The sequence below is a fragment of the Trachurus japonicus genome, chromosome 7 (genome assembly GCF_045865225.1).
Source record: "Trachurus japonicus isolate A0001 chromosome 7, Traja_1.0".
In the NCBI taxonomy this organism is placed as follows: Eukaryota; Metazoa; Chordata; class Actinopteri; order Carangiformes; family Carangidae; genus Trachurus; species Trachurus japonicus.
Window position 1 is genome coordinate 10,269,421 of NC_140913.1, and position 18,970 is coordinate 10,288,390.

Sequence of the window (18,970 nt, forward strand, 5' to 3'; positions counted from 1 at the left end):
ACCCCCTAATTTTACTGGTTTTAACATACACAGCTCCGTTCATGTGACGCTTAAGCGAACCACCAGTCCTCTGGAGAGAGAGAGAGAGAGAGAGAGAGAGAGAGAGAGAGGGAGTCTGTGTGTGTGTGTTATAGAGAGAGAGAGTGAGAGAGAGAGGAGGTATACAGCTATGCAAAGACTGTGTAGTGGGGTTATATTGCCATTACGCGCTATTACGCACTGACAGCTACTTTCAGGAGAGGAGCTCTCAGCGCACAGGAGCGGAATTTTGGATTCCTTCCATTTATAGGTAAGTGCATGAAGTGGGGACGCTGGTGTGATTTCATAGTGGAGCCATAAGAAAGCATGGCTCTGTTTAAGTGAGTGGAGAGAAATGTGATATCTATACATACGCGATTGCGACACTATATGCCCCATGCATGCGGCTGCGTCCCTCTCACTCTCAGTAAAAGAAAGCCAGAGCCTATAAAATCCGCCATGTGTTCAGCAGTGTTGATATCTATATCATACAGGAGTCACTGTGACTTGACTTTGCGTCGCAGCCCGCAGGCTCGAACATGCCACAAATCCCGAGTTAAGCTCCATAACTGGTTATTCATGCAGCGTGGTGAAGGGCAGGAGCGCATCTCACTGTCAAAACCTCTCTGATGTTTGACGGCGGCAGGGTTACTCTAGGGCAAGTGACTTAAGACTTGACCAAGCCGAAGTGTTCCCCAAAACTCTATCCACAAACTTTTTTTCTGTTTGTTTTTCATAGGGTAGCTCTGGATGTCATATGTTGTTATCACATAAAAGAGACGAATTTTGGCGATGGACGGTAATTACATAACAACACTGAAGAGAGGACACAACAGAGATTTAATGAACAAGTGTTCTGACTCAAAATCAGAAGAACACAAAAAAAAAAAGAAATAAAATAACAACAGAAATTTCCATGATTAAATCTGGAGTCTGTCAGGACCTCTGGACTTCACCTCAGTGAGAAAAGCGCTGCTTCTCAGCTTTACAGAAGAGGGCGCACAATCATTTTGTTTTCAGTATTTGTGATTTTATTATTTATTTGTGTGTGTTCATGCAATGCACGTGCCGCCTTTTAAGGTTTTAAAATGGATTGTATTTGTCATGTTCAATCACTTAAAGCCACTCACTGCATTTAAAGCCATTTTATTATATGAAGCATTTTTATAATCCGTGCCAGTGTAGTTGTGGTGCATTGTCTGCTCGGCTGTTAGATGGATAAAAATAAACACTAAATCCTTCACTCATCATCCCACTGAAATCTGCTGATCCTCCACTGACTGACTGTGGTGACTTTGCCCTCTGCTCCTCTGCAGGAAGTTTTCAGTTTGTGTATTTCCTCTCATCTGTGTGTATCAACAACGTACAGGTCGTACTAATGTTTAATGTTGTTAGAGCAACTGGAGGGATATTGGTGAAAAACAACATGTAAATGACAGCATAACCACGTGGCTTTCATGTTAGAGGTGGTGAGAAATGGGAACCCCTGATTCCACATGGTCAGCTTGAAGACTGAGCTAGCAGCTGCAGCGTCTACACACACACACACACACACACACACACACACGCACACGCACAGTCTTCAAATTCCACTTCCTTCACACGTGGTTGACTTTCCTTTTGAAGTGCCATCAGCTGCAGAGTTTTTTTTTTTTGTTTTTTTTTTGCAAAAGCAGCAGGTAGTGCAAACGGACCTATGATGATAAAAAAGAAAACACTCAGTCTGCTGGTTGACTTATTTTCATATAAACATGTAGGAGTGTTTGTTGAAATATTAACCTCCCAGTTGAAGTCAGACTGTGTTAATGTGTTGCCATGCAGGATTTCTGCAACTGAAGATTTTGGTGTTGGATCAGTAATTACATAACTCCACTGGAGTACAAGAACCTGTGAAATCTGACTTTATGAATACCGGTAATTCATTTTTAATTAAAATATGTCTTTTGTACAAAAAATAGCCTCATTTTGCCTGACATGTGTCCCAATGTGAAGATAAATGTCTTTCATTCTAATGAATGTTAATTATTTTCCGTTGGCAGAAAGAAGAGAGAAGTTTTGATTGACATTCAAGCTTGATCTTCAGAGCAGACCAGAGTCAGCTGCCTCCATCCGCACAGGAATGGTGGATCACTTGCCGCTTGGTGAGGAGACCTTCCTGTATTACACCGGCTCCCCGGGGTCTGACTACAACTGCCTCTGTCGCCACGCCAATGGTGGCGTGTCGCCAGGCATCATGGTAACCGACGCATGCATCTACCACCACCAGCCCTACCAAGGGGTGGCAATCTCCACCTCCCCTCGCCTCTCCGAGGACGACCTCAGTGAGTCTTCCAGCCCTCGGTCCTCCCTCTGCTCCAGCCCCGAGTCCTCATCGCCAACCTCGCAGCACGTTTTCAGCTCCAGCTATGAAAGCAGGAGCAGCAGGAGCAGTGGCAGCTGCAGCTCCTCATCAGGAGGAGAGAGTCAGGACAGCCTGCTGGACCTCCTGCTCTCACAGACCACGCTTAGCACTTCATTAAGCTCTAATGCCAGCAGCAGCAGCAGCAGCTCCCTCTCCTCTCCTCCTTCTTCCTCTCTATGCCTCTCTTCCCCAACCTTCTCATCGTCCTCGTCTCTGGCTGCCCCACTTTTACCCATGGGTCTGGCCTGGGAGTCCAAGAGGGAGCAGCGGCTGAATCTCCTCCAGCAGCAGGCCAAAGAGGACTGTTATGAGTTCCCCGTCTTCCTTGATGACCTTCAGGACCCGGCGGCTCTCCTCTTTCAGCCCACGCTGGAGGAGATAGAGGAGTTCCTGGAGGAGAACATGGTGGTGGCCATGGAGAAAGAAGAGGAGGGGAGCGATGAGGAGATGTCACCAACATCAGAGGACACAGAGGCCGAAGGCTCAAGGACATTAGCAGGAGAACTTGTATCAGTGTCACACAACTCAGATCAGACTGTTCCTGTGGCTCATTCTCCCCTCTCCAGCTACACAGAGACCAAATATTCACCATGTGCATCGGACATGGACAGCTCGCCATCAGTAGTGGATGCTGGTTGCGTAACTAGTCCCTCTAGTAGTCGAGTTGATGGGATTAAAGAGGAGGACGGCGAATCATCGCCTGCCTCATCAGAAGGTACCGGCGTCACCCCCGGTGTTCCTGTCATCCTACAGATCCAGCCCATTCAGATCAAACAAGAACCGAACCCCAGTGCCATATCAGACGCCGCCACCCAGCAAACCCAACCCCAGAATAGCCCATCCCACCCAGCACAGGCCCCGTCGGATATCAAAATTGCCCAGCTCCTGGTCAACATCCAGGGGCAGACCTTTGCCTTGGTGCCTCAGCTGCTTTCCCCAGCAAACATTAATGGCGCAAATAAAATGGGAAATGCCGCTTCGTCGAAATTTGTCAGGATTGCGCCGGTGCCCATTGCCGCCAAACCCACCGGGCTCGGGGAAGGTGGGTTGGGCGGAGGTTCGGCTGCAGGGGTCCTAAGTGGAGGTCAAAGGTACCAGAAGAACGCAGTGGCAGACCTTATTAAAATGCACAAGTGCTCTTTTCCCGGCTGTAATAAGATGTACACCAAGAGCAGCCACCTTAAAGCCCACCTGAGAAGGCATACGGGGGAGAAGCCCTTCGCCTGCACATGGCCCGGCTGTGGATGGAGGTGAGCAGAACAAATGATCCATATAGGTAACGAGTCAAAAGAGAGATTGGTCATTATCTTGAGAGGTGAAGATATATCAGAGCTAAATTAGACAGTTCCTGACTTTGCAGCATAGATCAGATCAAAGGGATGTCAGGGGAGCATGAGGATGAGCGGATGGAGATGAAAAGATAGAGTGATGCAGTTACAGCTAATGTACCTGCAGAGTGAACTGATCTATGTAATTTATCTGCACCACAGAGATCACAGAGTAACCGGTGTTATCAACTTCCAAGATGTTTGTTGTGTATTAACTGTGCTTTTTATTGTGGGGCTGTTACAGATAAGAAGAGATTTTGTAAAAAAAAAAAAAAATCTTCAGCCATCAGGTGCAAAAACACTAAACTGTTCAGCTGTCTTGTTTTATTCCATTCACGGTGGAATATTTTGATCCTTTTCACAGAGACAGCAAATGCTTTGACATCTTTAACCTCCGTCATCACCTGTGTTTGTTTAAAAGGACCAAGATATTGTTTTACAGTGGGAAGATTTTATGAGGCAGAAATACTTGTTAAATATACGGCAAGACGATCCAGGATGCTCTGTTTGGATAGTTTATGGATGGGAGGGAATGGCCCATATTCATGGAAGTTGTGTTCAAGTCTATTCAGGATGGTTACAGTCTGTTCTCTCCTTCAGGCTGGCAGTGTGCCCCATTATCTGTGTGTTTTTGTACCATGGTGGAGTTCTAGATTAGATAGAGCGCCTTTTGAAGTCGCATTCAGACTTTGTCCCCTGTTAGTTATTCCACTTGTTTGCTCACTGTCTGCAACCACTTCACATACACACATTTGTGCAGCAGGGATACACTGGATCAACACTGGCACGATCAAGTCCAACGTTTCTTCAAATCAGTCGAGCAACATAATATCATACGATTCATTTTCATCATACATTTGATCTTTGGTTGCCAACTAATGAGGTTTTTTCCTCCTTTTATCTTTGCTTTCATCAAAGTAATAAAATCCCCATTTTAACTTTGTCTATCCAAAGTACAACTGTCACCTTTTGACCTGTTGGTCAATGGATTCCTCTTCTATACACTTATTGCCTCTAGTGTCTTTAGTGTGTGTGTGTGCACTTGGACTGAAAGCAGGTAAAGTTCGAGCAAACACAGTGGTTAAGGTTTAATTATGCTAAGGACTGAGTTTAAGGGCAAAGCTACAATCAGGTTTAGTGGAGTCACCTGAAAACACCTGCAGCCATTTCAAATCTTTAGGATCTGACACAATGCCCTTCAGGGCTCATATCCATGTTACATAACATCAAGTTTCTAGGCAGAAAAAAAAGAAGTTAAAATATAATTATTAAACAGCTTGTTCTTTTTTTTAGACTGACTAAAGGTAAATACATTTTTTTTAAGCATAAGATCTGTTAGTTGTACATTTTTCCCTAAGTGTGTAAAATTGCATCAAGCTAGCTGGTGCATGTAAAGGAATAGTTTTGGGGCATTCGGGGAAATACATGTTTTCACCGCCTTGCAATAAATCAGATGATGAGTTTAAATCACTCTCATACTTTAACCAGGAGGTTGTCCTGTCTCCAGGATGCCACCTGCTGCTCATACTGTTCCGTACACAAACTGTATAAACCACAACCTGCTGTTTTCACTTTTCAGTTTTTGCCCTGATTAAATACATCAGATGTATGGTGTCTATTAGTGAACTTCAGAGCTGCTGCTGGGCAGATTTGTTACTGGAACCAGCCATGCTAGCTGTTACCCTCTGTCTTTACGCTAAGCTAAGCTATTTGGCTCCAGGCTCTTGGCTCCGTTGTCACTCCGCAGACATGTGAGTGGCATCGATCCTCTTATATAACTCAGCATGACGGCAAATGAGGGCATTTAAGTGTTAAGTTGCCTTTGCAAGGCAACTTCAAACACGTGAACTTCCAAATTACACAGAGATGAACTGTAAGGAAAGAAAAAAAGCAATCGTGCAACGTGACAAAGCAGAAAAGTGATGCAATATGCAAATACTCTGCTGAATCGTTGCCATTTATAGTGCAAACACTCTAATCATGTGTCGACTAATATGTCGTCATCAGAGTCCTGTAATAGGAGTACACTCAGTGAAGATGCAGTTTATTTTGGTAGCGTTACTTTGTTATTCTGGCCTGACATGTGTATATACCTGTAATGTCCATTATTAGACAATGCGTCATGTCGGGATGCCTGAATTAAGATAGAAATTGTTTGAGTTCTTACTTAATCCACTGACTAATTCAGATCTTGTATTTTTACTACATCCTTGTATGAGTCATTGCACAGCAGCTCCTGTTTGTGCAACACAAGTATTGCAGTTTGTGTCCAGTCATACTGAGTTCTCCAGATTCAAAACGAGCTCTGTACCTTTATGTACCTTAGTGAATCTAACAGCTCTTGGGAAAGTATAAATCAGATATGTGCGTCTTCTTTCAGTCAGTTTTCTTTTGAACCCCCCGGCACTCCTGCTGTCAGTTCAAAACCAACTGAGAGATATTTGCTTTTATGTAATGATGGTTGTTGAAAGGATTGCATTGGTATTTTTATGATCTGCAGACACTGAGGATCGTGCCTTTTCCTTTTTTTTTTCAACTGACCTTAAAATACAATACTCCTGGTTGTCCCAGAGCTGCACTTGCATCCTCTTTACATGACAGCAGCAGTACGCTGTATTATACAGTCACCCTCTCCTTGCTGTGCTCCCTCTGGGCCAGGAAATGGAGGTGAGTGGTTGAGTCAGGCACCCCTGACCCTCTGTAACCTTCAGATCCACGTGTTGGCTGCTCTGAACTGGACTGGAATGTATTTCATTGGCTGGACTTCTACTTTATAACTGGATGAAGGTTATATTTCATCCCTTGCCAAACAGTTTTTCTTTTTTTTTTGCAGAGCTTTGTTACACTTTCATCTCCTTCTCTCTCTCTGATTGTGTACTGTGATTATGCTCAGATTATGTACAGATCTGGATGCACAGTCAAAGTCACATGTAAATACTTATAGAAACACATGCAGGACAACCCCCCCTCCACTCCCCACACCCACCCACCCACCCACACACACACACACATAGGCGTGCATGTATTTTCAGCTCAGACCTGCATGGAGATGTGTGCTGGACAGCTGGGATCAAACCCAAACAGTTTACTGTAAAAACACGGTGGTGATGTGTTTACTTGACGTCTGTCATCGGGGCAGCGGCTTGTTGTACTTGTCAGCTGATACGTTCACTGTTACAACGCTTGTTTTGTTGTACTGACGAATGGGTGGTGACGAAGCTGTCACAGTTTGTTGTAGCTTTAGATTCTGACACAGAGCTGAACAGAGAGGCAAAGGGAGAGGAAAAGTGAGTGGTTACGCATCGAACAATAATGATGTGTTATTGATCCTCCTGGGAAATATCTATCTTCCCATTTTCTGACCTCTACAGGGGGGTCAGCGAAGTTGGAGGCAACCTCTGTGGAGCTGGAAAGGATCTGGTGTCCTGCTAATAAACAAAAAAGGGGAACTGAATCTGGCTCCTCTGGTTTAAGGAGAAAAATCTTATGGAAAATTTTATGGTTGCTTGTAAATAGCTTTGCATGTACAAGGCCACAAACTTCTGCCACTGATTAGTGCAGTCATGCATTAATGTGATTTTTTCTTTGAATGTACGCGCAGCTGAAATCGAGCCACTTGTACACACAGCGACAGGAGTCACAAAGGGCTTAAAGCCGACTAGGAGGAGGAAAAAAAAGAATCTGTTACTGTAAATTTCCAGGTGTGTAACCAACCTGATCGCCCCACCTTACAGCCTGTTTTCACTACGCTCTGTTGACAGCAGAGCAGAGTTTAGGGACAAGCTTGAACACAACCTGTGTATGTGTTTCCCACAGCGCCCACACTAATATGTATACTATGTGTCGTGCTACAGCCACACAAAACTGCCCTCAGGACTTAAGGCACAAAACCCACAGTCCTCGTGAAAATAAAAACACACACTGACTCAAGTGATCAACACAAGTGCCCTCTACACTTGGAGCTATGAACTTAGTGACCTCACCCACCAGGCCTGGAACATATAGAGTGGTGAAACCTTACAGCTGCAGCAGGAGAGGGCATCGGTGTGTGGGGAGACAGCTGGCTGTGAGGGGGAACTGGCACTTGATAGATCTGATGCAGAAATTGTGGATTTGAAGAACAATCAGGCTGTCTATTTGTGTAAGTCCCGTTGAAAGCTCCTCCCCGGTGCAGTATGTTATAGTTGGTCTTGGGCCCAGTGTGAGTCAGAAGAATAGCTGTACATGCTTTGTATCATGCCCCGGCATGAAGTTGATATAGCACAGCTTTAGGGTGTAATTACAGCGAGGAACAAATGAACTGTTACATAAAGCAGAACATAAAGACACTGATGTGGTTTCAGATTTTTAGTTTTAATAAGGACATGGCTGTTGGTGATGTAGATTATGAAACCATGCTAATCCTTTTAATTTAAAGAAAAGAAAACACCACTTCAAACAACCTTAAAGTATTTACTGATATTAAAGCTGCACTAATCAAGATTTTAATATTAACATTGGATCATATGATTATGTCTAATGTAATAAAGAGGGTCGGTTCACATGAAAATCACGTGACTACAGCTAAAGCATTATTTCATAGCAATCCAAGGCTCAATCAGTCATCTATTGTAGAACCACAATACCACGGCTTCCTCAACAGAATATTGCTTTTATGCAGCAACAATGGCCATGACGTACAGTTCATCTATTTGCTTGCAGAAAAAGGTTAAGTTGCGTCACAGGATCAACAAGTTACTGTTTCATTCATTTAAATGATTGGAAGCTGTACAAAGACACGGCCTTCGTTAATGTGTTTTCATAGGAGCAACATAGCAACTTTGAAGCAGCAACTTTTATAAGTTCCTCAGCAGTGTGACCGATGGTCTGGACCGTCAGCTCACAAGTGTTGTCAGTTGCCATTTTTCTTTTGAGGTTGACACCACAAAGCAGCTCCTGATAATAATATTGATAATAGGACTAATTGTATTATGTGTAGCAGCAGGTGTTGATCCGGGCCAGTTGGGGGTCAAGGATCACAGATTCAGATTCTGCAGCTCCAGAGGTAGAAACACTTGCAGATAGTGAGGAGGAGATGAAACGACAGGAGAGATGGGGTATGTGCACAATGGAGAGAGAGAGGCAGAGTAGGCCTCAGTGCACCATGGGAAGTCCCCCGGCCATATAGGCCTATAACATAACTAAGGGGTGGTTCAGGCAAGCCTGAGCCAGCCCTTTCTTCGAATGCTGTCAAAGACAAGACTTCAGGGCAACTGACGAGGGCATCTGGTTCCTCTGATGATTCCACAGCATCGGCCTGTCTGTACTCTCGGTTTTGGTTGAAGCTGAGCTCACGGCTCCTATATGCACCTCTGCATTCACCATGTGCTGCAACCAACTCCACTGGAGCCAAACAAGCCATAACAGAACCAGCTCTGTATCTGACTGTGTCTGAGGAGGTGGTGGCTTTGGATCATGAGCTGTTTCTGATTTCTTTTTCTTTTCATCGAAGCTGTTTTTAGTTTCATCAGACCAGAGAATTGTTCCAGCGCTGTACCGTTTTAATTATGTTTGCATATCTGTGACCTGCAGCCTGGTCTTTCTTGCTTTGCGAGACTTGTGTGTTGCATCTTGTAGAGTGAATCTTCTGTGTTTGTGTCTTCTCTTGATCATTGACGAGGTAACATACAGTATACGCCTACAGCATTCTCAACATCCTGTGCAGCATTCTCAACATGCTGTGCACTCATAAGGGGCTTTTCTTACACATGCAAATTATTTTTTTGTTGATCTGCGGGACTCATATTCCACAGTTAACCTGCCCGTTTTCCATTTTCTAGTTTTCTTGCTTCACTCAACTGCTAAGCCAAGTCTTGGCATTTTGTTGTGTCTATTATTTTATTTCATGATGCATGTGCTGAAGCTCAGAGACTGTGTAACTGAATAGCTCCACTGCATTCACTTGAGTTAATGATGACTCTTGAAACAGCAACATGGCTTTACACTGTAAAACATGCAGGACATTTTTGGATAATGATTATGTGATATGTTGCATAATTATTTGCGGTTTGGCCAATTACAACATCCAAATTGCAGGAGCTGCATTATTATGATGTATCACAACATTGTTAGGCATTGCTGTGTTGTCACAGAGAAGCCCTGGACAACAAACCAGAATCTCTAGATGTAAAAGGACCATGTTTGTTTGGCACAAGACCCAACAAAAACTACATTGTCGGCAAGAAGAAAGCAAAAATGACCTTTCACACTAAAGTATAATCATGATATGATGGGTATGATATGTTAATATGTTAATAGTTTTTACATTTAGACCACTTTTAAAGCTTTAAACTAGCTCCTCTGGAGACTGGAAACTTAAGTCATGACATCAAGTAGCATAGGAGCAGACTTTCCAGCGAAACCTCTCTGGAGAGCTGGAAAAAAAAAAAGATTCAGACTTGCTGCGTGTCTTTTTGAACACAACTGAAGTCATGGTTGTTTCTTCTCAGGATAATGAAAACAGTGTGAACCACAGTGAATTCAGTCTCTGCCCACTCTGTGCTCTTACAGCACAAGTCTCTGGGAGCGGCCTGACATGTTGTCTTTGTGCTGGCTGTGGTTACAAAGTGGCTCAGACAGAAGCAGCTTCGTGTTGAATAAAGAACACTTCACACTGAGAAAGTGGACAGAGGCGTGCTTTACATAACAGGGCGCACTAGTTATCTCCAAGTTCAAAGAACAGCCGAAGGAGTTGAATGAAGGAGCACATTAAATCGGATATAGCTTGAATCAGGATGTAGCAGTCACAAGAATCAGTTATTCTCAGACATAGTTATGTTCAGTCTATTTAACCATTAGCAGAGTGAATGCTCACAGTAGAGATGCAGATTTTAAAGATCTGTTATTGTGTTTGTTTTGAAGTTCAGCTCAGCTATAAAAAAAAATGTGTTATCTTCTTTTATTACCAGGCTGTTAAAATGATGAATAGCATGTTGTGTAATCCTCGTCTTAGAGAGGAAATGGTTTGACATAACTGTGAGTGACGTCTTTACATCTCTGTGAATTATCACCTCCATGCCTTCAACCTGCTGCTGGAACCAAAGCCGTGTTACAGATTAATTCCATTTTAACAGCTTAACTAAAATATACACAAAAAAAAGTTGTGCACACATGCAACAACAGGCACCACTGTATCATCCACTTAACCCTTCACTATCGCGATATCCAAGCTGGACAAAGCTCCATAGAGACCAGAGCAGAGCGGGACAAGAATAGACCGGGCTGGGATTTGCGGTGCTCATGTGTTGAGCTAAATATGGGAGGGCTCTTTGACTTCACAGAGAAGACACAGGGCAAAACACACACATAGCGTCACACCTCTCAGATTACCCTCACATAAAACCACATGACATTATTGTATGCTGTTTGGCAGCTTGAAGCATGACTACATTATTTTTTTTTTCTATTTTATTTTAATATAGGAAGAACTGCATTCAAATAGACTAATCAATACACACATTTCCTTTGTAAGATGTCAGTTTTTTACCATTGACCCTTGTGATTAGATAATTAAACATGAAAAAGTAGACATAAAGTTTGTCTAATACAGTATATTGTTAGGAAGATGCTCGATATCTGTTATAATTTAAAAACATTTAATCAATCACGTCCCTCTCCACAGGTTTTCCCGGTCTGACGAGCTTTCCCGACACCGCCGCTCCCACTCTGGAGTGAAACCATACCAGTGCATCGTGTGCGAGAAGAAGTTTGCCCGCAGTGATCACCTGTCGAAACACCTCAAAGTCCACCGCTTTCCACGAAGCAGCAGGACAGGACGCTCTGCAAACTGACCCCCCTGACCCACTCTGACGGACTGACGCTAAGCAGGGAAGAGGGGGGGTGGGGTGTAGGGGGGGAGAAGGGCTGTTTGTGTGTGTGGGACGAAAGACAGAAGAGGAGGAGGAGGGTTAAAATCCAAACACCTTTTAAAGGTCTGTGCAGGACTCTTTATGCTCGTGTGTGTTTATGTTCAAATATGTACGCGTGACGTACATTCATGGTACTGTGATAATTTATTGGGTGGCGAGGAAAAGACTGTAAAAACTACAGTAAACTAAAACAGAAAACTGTTACTTGACATAACACCCTCACAGGTGGAATAAGCTTCTTGTATATTACAACATTTATTTGTCTCAAATCTTTTAGCTAATCTAATTTGAAGAAAGATTTTTCTATTCAGAGTATTTTTTACACTCTGAGGTGTGCGCTCGTGAATAATGTGTGAGTCAAAAGCCTTATATCAACAAATGTTATAACATCAGGGGGGTGTGCTACTATTTGAAAAACCCCAGTTTTCTTTACCCTACCTGAGCCAAATGCTAGCAAAATTTGAAAAAAAATTAAAAATCATCATTTAATGGCTTGAATTTAATGTGTTGGTAACTGGACATTGTGTTAGGAAGCATTGGGATTTCACTCTTTCTCGATTGACAGCAGAGTAAATGATGCATTAACATTCCTTCAACTCTGAATCAGTCTCTTTGTTGCCTTTGGGTCTCGTTACAGGAAAAAAACACAGTTGTAACCTCAGACAAGAGAACACAACTCTGTTGAATTACTGCTTGCCAACAACTATCATTACAGTATTTAATTTGCACTGGTGCACATGAAAGGTCTGGTTTCTGCCCATATTTGACTATATTGTCTAAGCTGGATCGTGGTCTGACTTCACTCACGTTCTGATGCCTTTTTGTCTCATGATGACTTTATTAGACTTTATATTTGGCATTTTTATTGCCTTTTTGGATCAAACCAGACAATATCCAGTGATTATAAGCAAACAAATCATTATCAATCATGTTCTCTACTTTTGTCTTGTTATGTGATGCCATATCATGTATTACTTTATGTCACTTTATTTACTTCATGTCACTGCTGTCAAACATATGGAGGCTAAAATGATACAAAATAGTGAATACACAAAGGATCAATGACTTGAGCATATCTTGCCTTTTCTCTTGCCAGATCAACTTTATTTAGTTATATTTTCTTCTCTCAGTTTTTATTGATTCAACAGATTTAACTGGAATTCTTTATCTTATTTCCCATTTGTTGAGAACTGATTTTTTTTAAATGTATTTGTCACTGAAAATATCTGACAGCACATTCCCTCATGACTAGGAAAATAAATGCTTTAAAGCAGAGCTAAGTAACTTTTGATGAACAGCAGCCACTGCAGTCAATGAACAAATATGTGCACATGAGCAAATATTAGCCACCAAAAGCTGCTGGTCACACCAGACCTAGTACGGCTGTAACAGCAAAATCAATAAATTGAGTGATTATCACATTTCATTTGTAAGAGAATGTATTTGCCATGCAGTTTTTTTCTAAAGTTACATAGACTTGCTTAATGAGTATAATATTTCACACCTGTCTTAGGGGTTTGGTTCAAAGTTTGCTCCCACTGGAGCTGAAGTTCAGCAAATATTACATTTTTTTTTTTTTCTCACCCTACTTTCTTCTACACATAAAACAAAAAAATATGATTAACATATGAAATTTAACTGGAAATGCTTGTACTTGTTGCCACTTTGTAGAGACTGGAGTTGCTCTGTCTGCTATACAGCATCACATACTAATTAATCTTCATGAATCTTATTCATTTTATCTGGTCTTACCCTGATGTGACTTGTTGCATATTCCTCAAACATTAATAGAGGACTGAAAATTGGAAAGGCACCCAGGAAACTCTATCAACTGTTTTTCTGTTTTTTTTTTGTCTTCATATCAAATCTCTTGCCACATACTGAGATGCCTTTGTCTTGTACTGTAAGGGAACAGTGACTGTTTTGCTTTTGTCACATTATTTCACATCCATACATGTTGTATGGCTGACTTTATTGTGCGTCACTCTACATCTCAGCTGAATTAAACCAAACACGTAATGGGAGGGACACAAAACACCTGCTGCACCTGAGTTTAGAGATGGTTTCCTGTGCTATAAGGTCGAGGATAAGTTCACACATTGAAGAAAATGATGCTCAAATTTCAATGTAAATTCTCCTCTCTTTTTGATATGTTGAAAAAAACAATCTGAGTGTTGGGTACATGGCACCTGACGATGTATGGAGGAAGCGTATTAACTCTGTCAGGCATTCCTTCCATACAATCAGAAGAAACACTTTTGTGAATGGGTGTGCTACGTGAGCCCATGAATGTATGTAAATACTGTATATGCATCTGAGAGGAGAACTGAAATATTCTTCTAGTGATTTCTGCGATTGTGAAAGATTTTTAAACAGAATATGTAAAGAAAATGTACATAACATGATCATTCAAATATATAGTGAAAAAAATGTGGCAGCACTTTTTGTCAGGTGTTTACATAACACATAAAAAAAACTTGTAAAATGTTTCATGGTACATACATGGATCAAATTTTTACAAGTACATAGTGCCAAAGCTTTTTTTTTTTTTATTTGCACTCTTAACAAGTCCATCAACAGTGTAGTGTACTGTACTATGAAACATGTTATAAGTCATTTTTAAATGTGCTCTGTAAACACGGCACAGAAACAGTTGCTAAAAAAATGTTATATTTTTTGCTCTTGTTCTACTATGTAAAACACATTTACAATAAAAATGTAAAAACTAAAGTTTTGTTTTGTTTCATTTTTTATAAATACGGCAATAATAATTTAGTGTAATAAATATCCTGCTTTATGGACACAACACATGTGCTGCGAATACAACAGAAGTGTCTCCCGGGGACACTGAAAAATGATGAATCCAGCTGGAATGCAATAGCATGAATGTCCTGTATTACATTTACGCATGCACATGTTCAATCCTTTAAACTTCAAAAGGTCACAAAGCAATGAGCAAGTATGTCTCACCCAGGTTCCTCACGTTTTAGTGTCCCCTGGAAACACTTCCACTGTGTTGTGAGCATTGGTAGCACATGTGTTGCCAGATTGATGAAGATGTTTTATGGATATGTTTGTGTTTGTTAAGTTGCAGTGTGTTGAGCTCTCAGGGCCACCATAGATTATAACATAAAACATATAAATTACAAATAGCGAGTGTTCATTCTTTATTGAGATAAAAGATTAAATTAAAGGCCTATTATACAGTTATTTTCCAAGACAAAGCACAAACATCAATGACCACCAAAATGAATTACTGTGCTCAAAAATAATAAAATGTGACATTACAGTAGCACAAGAAGTGATGAGTCACACAGTCGGCAAACTTACTCAGTAATGTCACTTACAAAGTTATCTCTACTTAGAATTTGCAAGCATGAGCTAATGTTGGGCACCCGTCCTGGAGCAGCTGATGGTGTTGGCATCAGGCTAACATCAGGCAAGGCAGCTTTATTTGTATAGTGTAGTATCTGATGTGTCATAATTGTCAAATCTTGTTCGTATTTGAGTTTAAAGAGAGGATAATCTGCTTTGTGTCTATCCATGCAGTCTGAGCCAAACCAGAGCAAACCATACAGTGGCTCATAAATGTTCATTTGTAAGATAATTAATGTACTAAGTCTTCACAAGTTGTGTACACTTGCTTTAATATAGGCGGTGGGATATTTTGTAACACATGATGTATCTCATGATGGCATCCAGTAAAATACGCCTCCCAATTAGCTCAGATGGAACTGGATGGTGAAAAGAGATCTTGTCCACACACAGAGGGCTGTAGTTACGGCCACTATGATTAATGTGTCACAGTACAGTGAGCTAACTAATGACGAGACTTAGCAACACAAACCACTTACTCCTACTCATGATCTCCTGTTTACCAGACAGGCTCATGAACCAGACGAGCCACAGTAGCACTGTGAGAGCGAGACAGTCTAGATTTAGAGTTGCATAATGCGGCAGATGCATTTTTACTCTGGTCTTGTAATTGTGTGTTTTATCAGTCGTAATTACATTAACGAACAATTGACTGTAAAATTAAATTAAAGTATTTTAATTATCATGTGAGGATTCAACTTCTACAGGACTGACATGATAGCTGTATATTACAGAAACATGCAGTCAGTCACAGTGGTGTAACATTTCTGTCTTTTACTACTGACTGTTTGTTAAAAATCACAAAGACGAGTCCACTTTACTTTTATCTTAATTTTACAGCTACAGTGTTATGTGCAGGCAATAAATGTAGACAATGAACAACACAACATGTGCATAGACAGAGTGGCTGGTTTTTATGTGCATGAAAAAAATAATAAAAAAAACTATTGCCAGTGTCTATTTGTGGGATGTAGATATTAAAGGGTCATAGTGGAAACCCGTAGTGTAATAGTGATGAACCCACAGATATTTCCTCCGCTCCAGGGATGTGTTGATCTCCTTGTTTCTGTGGTTGGATGTTTGGGTTTCACTGTGTTTCAAAGTGATGTATGTGCATAAAGTTTCTCTATGCTGATTGGACACTGGATGTGAGGGGAGGGAAAGAGCCCACAAGTTTGACTTATGACATAACAGATGGTTTTGGATCTGTGAGATGTTGTTAGCGTGATGTGATGTAACTCGTGAGTATGTTTGTGTTTGTGTTCCTGGGTGAGACCAAAGACAATTTTCCTCTTTTAGCAGGACAATTAAGTTCCCAAGTATCTGTGATCTCATCCTGTAACTCTGCTTTAAGAAACTGTAACTATATTATTCTGGTTAGTCTCATTTAACAGTTACATTTTTGCACATAGCATCAACAAACACAACTAAACTAACCCTAACCTTAACCCAAGTAGAAAACCAAAAGAGTTCTGAACAAGCTGGTAATGCCTTGAAATAATAAAAAAAAAAGAATCGAACAAGTCCTGTGTATAACCTACTGCCAACCCACTAATTGTGCTTTTTACACTTTGGTTTGTATGGATGACAACGACAACATAAAATTGCAATGTTACTCACTGCACGGCTGCTCGTAAGCCTCATGTGGCTTACCAAGTTTTATTGGCAGCTTGCATGGAAGCAAGTAATTATATGATAACACACCCAATGCACAGAATTCATAAAGACCCCAAAGAGCTACACTTTTCATACGATACCACCTTAGGACCTGGTGCAAGGAGCAGCAGTGTTGCCAGTTTTGGCCTTCTGGAGCACCACAATGGAAACAGCTGGTGGCAGGGTAAATAAATGGTGCTACATGTAGGCTATACATAATATTTGACTATAAATAGGCTATGCAACATTTTGGCATAATCTTAGGAGTATACTTATTTGTATTTCTAAAAGGCAACACTGACAATAGCCTACTGCACACTTGTGATGCTAGTTTGGCTATTGTAGTGGTTCATGCTAGCTAGCTAATCTGAAGTGACAATAAAGATTCCTACTAAAGTGCAAACCAGTTGGACAGAAACAAAGTGGTGTGACAAAGGAAACAAAGACTTGGAGAGTGCAGCAGCTGGAAATCAGAGTGAAGACATGGGCGCTATTTCAAACCTTAAACTACCCATCCAAAACCCACCAACCTGTCAGTAGATTTATGGAGTTTTGAGAGAAGGAAAACCTCATCCATAGAAACCTCTGCAGAAGAGTGTTTAACTGAGGCCTCTTGAGATCACATGGACCTCAGCCAGGTGGATGAAAACCTTCCCTGTAGAAATAAAACTGACACAACAACAGACGCAATAGCAGCTAGCCTGGTCTGATTCAACCATTGTGAGGCAGAGAAAAGACACTGACAAAGGCATAATTGAGAAGACACTTACTTAGCGCCATGTTTTTAGCGCTGCAGTGGACAAAAGCATCAACAGATGTTGCTCAGCTGTGAATTTGGGTGAGGTTCCCAAAAACTCAGTCGGTCAAGTCTTGAAAGTGAGTGCACATCTGGCACCTCAGGCAAAGAGAAGGAGCTTGTTGGTTTCATGAAAATAGGAGAAATATCCACTCTTATCAGTTTGAACTCCATAATACACCAAGAGTACCTAACTGACGTCAAATGTCAGATATAAAAAATTCAAAATTGCAATGCACTAAACAGACAGATCCAACTATTAAATGACAAGGAGAGAGAGTGGTGATAACAGTAAGAGTTCCTGAGCCTCCTCCCTGACATTCTCACTTTCACAGACAGCAGGGGGAAACAAACCATGTTGTTGGAAGTCGGTTCATACGGCAGGCCCTTCTGACTGACCTCACATGTCACCTGAAAGCTTGAGAGCTTGCAGCTTCAAGGGGGAGATAAGCTCCTCAGCCACATGCCGAAGGCAATCAGTGCCAGAATAAAATGACTGTCCCCAAAACTCAGAGCTATCACCACAAATGACCTGTGTCAGCAGCAGCACTTCAGCCGCAGAGGATTTGTCGAGGCTTAGGGAGAACTGAGAGGATAGTTTGAATCAAGATCCGGTGATGTGAATGAGCACAAGGAGATTTTCATCTTTATTGAAAACTACTTCCATGTGGCCGGATCTTCTCTCACTCCAACTATATAACACAGCTCTGCCTGCTGCTCTATCATGTTGCTCTGCAGGAGTTTGGGGTCTAAAGTACCTCAAGACTTCTACAATAAACTACAGATATCACATGAAAAAAGTTAAAGGTCAACCTTCATGACTGCATTTGTTGCATTATGTATCATAGCCTATGTTGTGGAATGATAAATCATTTGGCAGTGGCTAGGCTGGGTTTGTAGAAACCCCCCTGTTGATTATGTCTTGTTATGTTTACCCACGTTAAGAAATAGTGAAATTCACTGATGTAACACGTCTTTAGGGATGCTAACAGGTGGATTTTGTTACCTTAAGCTGGCTAAGTTAACCAGCTGCTGTCTTTGTTTCATAGTGACTTCTCATCCAATTCCTAATGTAAAATTGTACTTTACTTTTGTGTTTGTTTTCAGAACTACTGATAACCCAACTAATGCTCCAATACTTTTTTTTTCTCTGTGAAAATTAACATCTACTGTCCACATTATGTGGTTGATATAAAATACATTTTAACCGCTTGTAGATCCAATTACCGCATAAAAGAGCTAACATAAAGTTCAATTGATCATTTGGCCCAAAATCTGTGCTATTGATTGATTTGCAAAATATCAATCGTCCATGAAATAACATGCAAGAAAACATTCCACCTTAAAAGTGTCCAGTGGCTGTCGATAGCCTCTGAACTGCACAGTGAATTAAATCTTTAAGTAGTAAAGATGAAAAGGCCAAAAACATACTTTGATTCATCATTCACTCATGACGAAACCGCTGGTAAAGTAGCTGGAGATCATGCTC

General features: G+C 41.4%; 1 protein-coding gene across 2 annotated transcripts; it reads left to right on the forward strand.

Moving 5' to 3' along the window:
* Window positions 1-219: 219 nt before the first annotated feature.
* LOC146984211 (Krueppel-like factor 15) lies at window positions 220-14,384 on the forward strand. 2 transcript variants are annotated; one of them, XM_085781158.1, is made up of 3 exons: window positions 220-302; window positions 2,072-3,669; window positions 11,408-14,384. In XM_085781158.1, the coding sequence occupies exons 2-3, from the start codon at window positions 2,138-2,140 to the stop codon at window positions 11,574-11,576; spliced, it is 1,701 nt and encodes a 566-aa protein (XP_085637284.1). In that variant the 5' UTR covers window positions 220-302; window positions 2,072-2,137; the 3' UTR covers window positions 11,577-14,384. The 2 variants fall into 2 exon arrangements, with proteins under 2 accessions (XP_085637284.1, XP_085637282.1); XM_085781156.1 differs by having other exon boundaries at window positions 220-289; window positions 2,058-3,669.
* The last annotated feature ends 4,586 nt before the right edge of the window (window positions 14,385-18,970 follow it).

Coding starts and splice junctions, on each gene's coding strand:
- LOC146984211 (XM_085781158.1), top strand. CDS start 2,138: ATGGTGGATCACTTGCCGCTTGGTGAGGAGACCTTCCTGTATTACACC. Junction 3,670..11,407: donor TGGCCCGGCTGTGGATGGAG/GTGAGCAGAACA, acceptor CCCTCTCCACAG/GTTTTCCCGGTCTGACGAGC.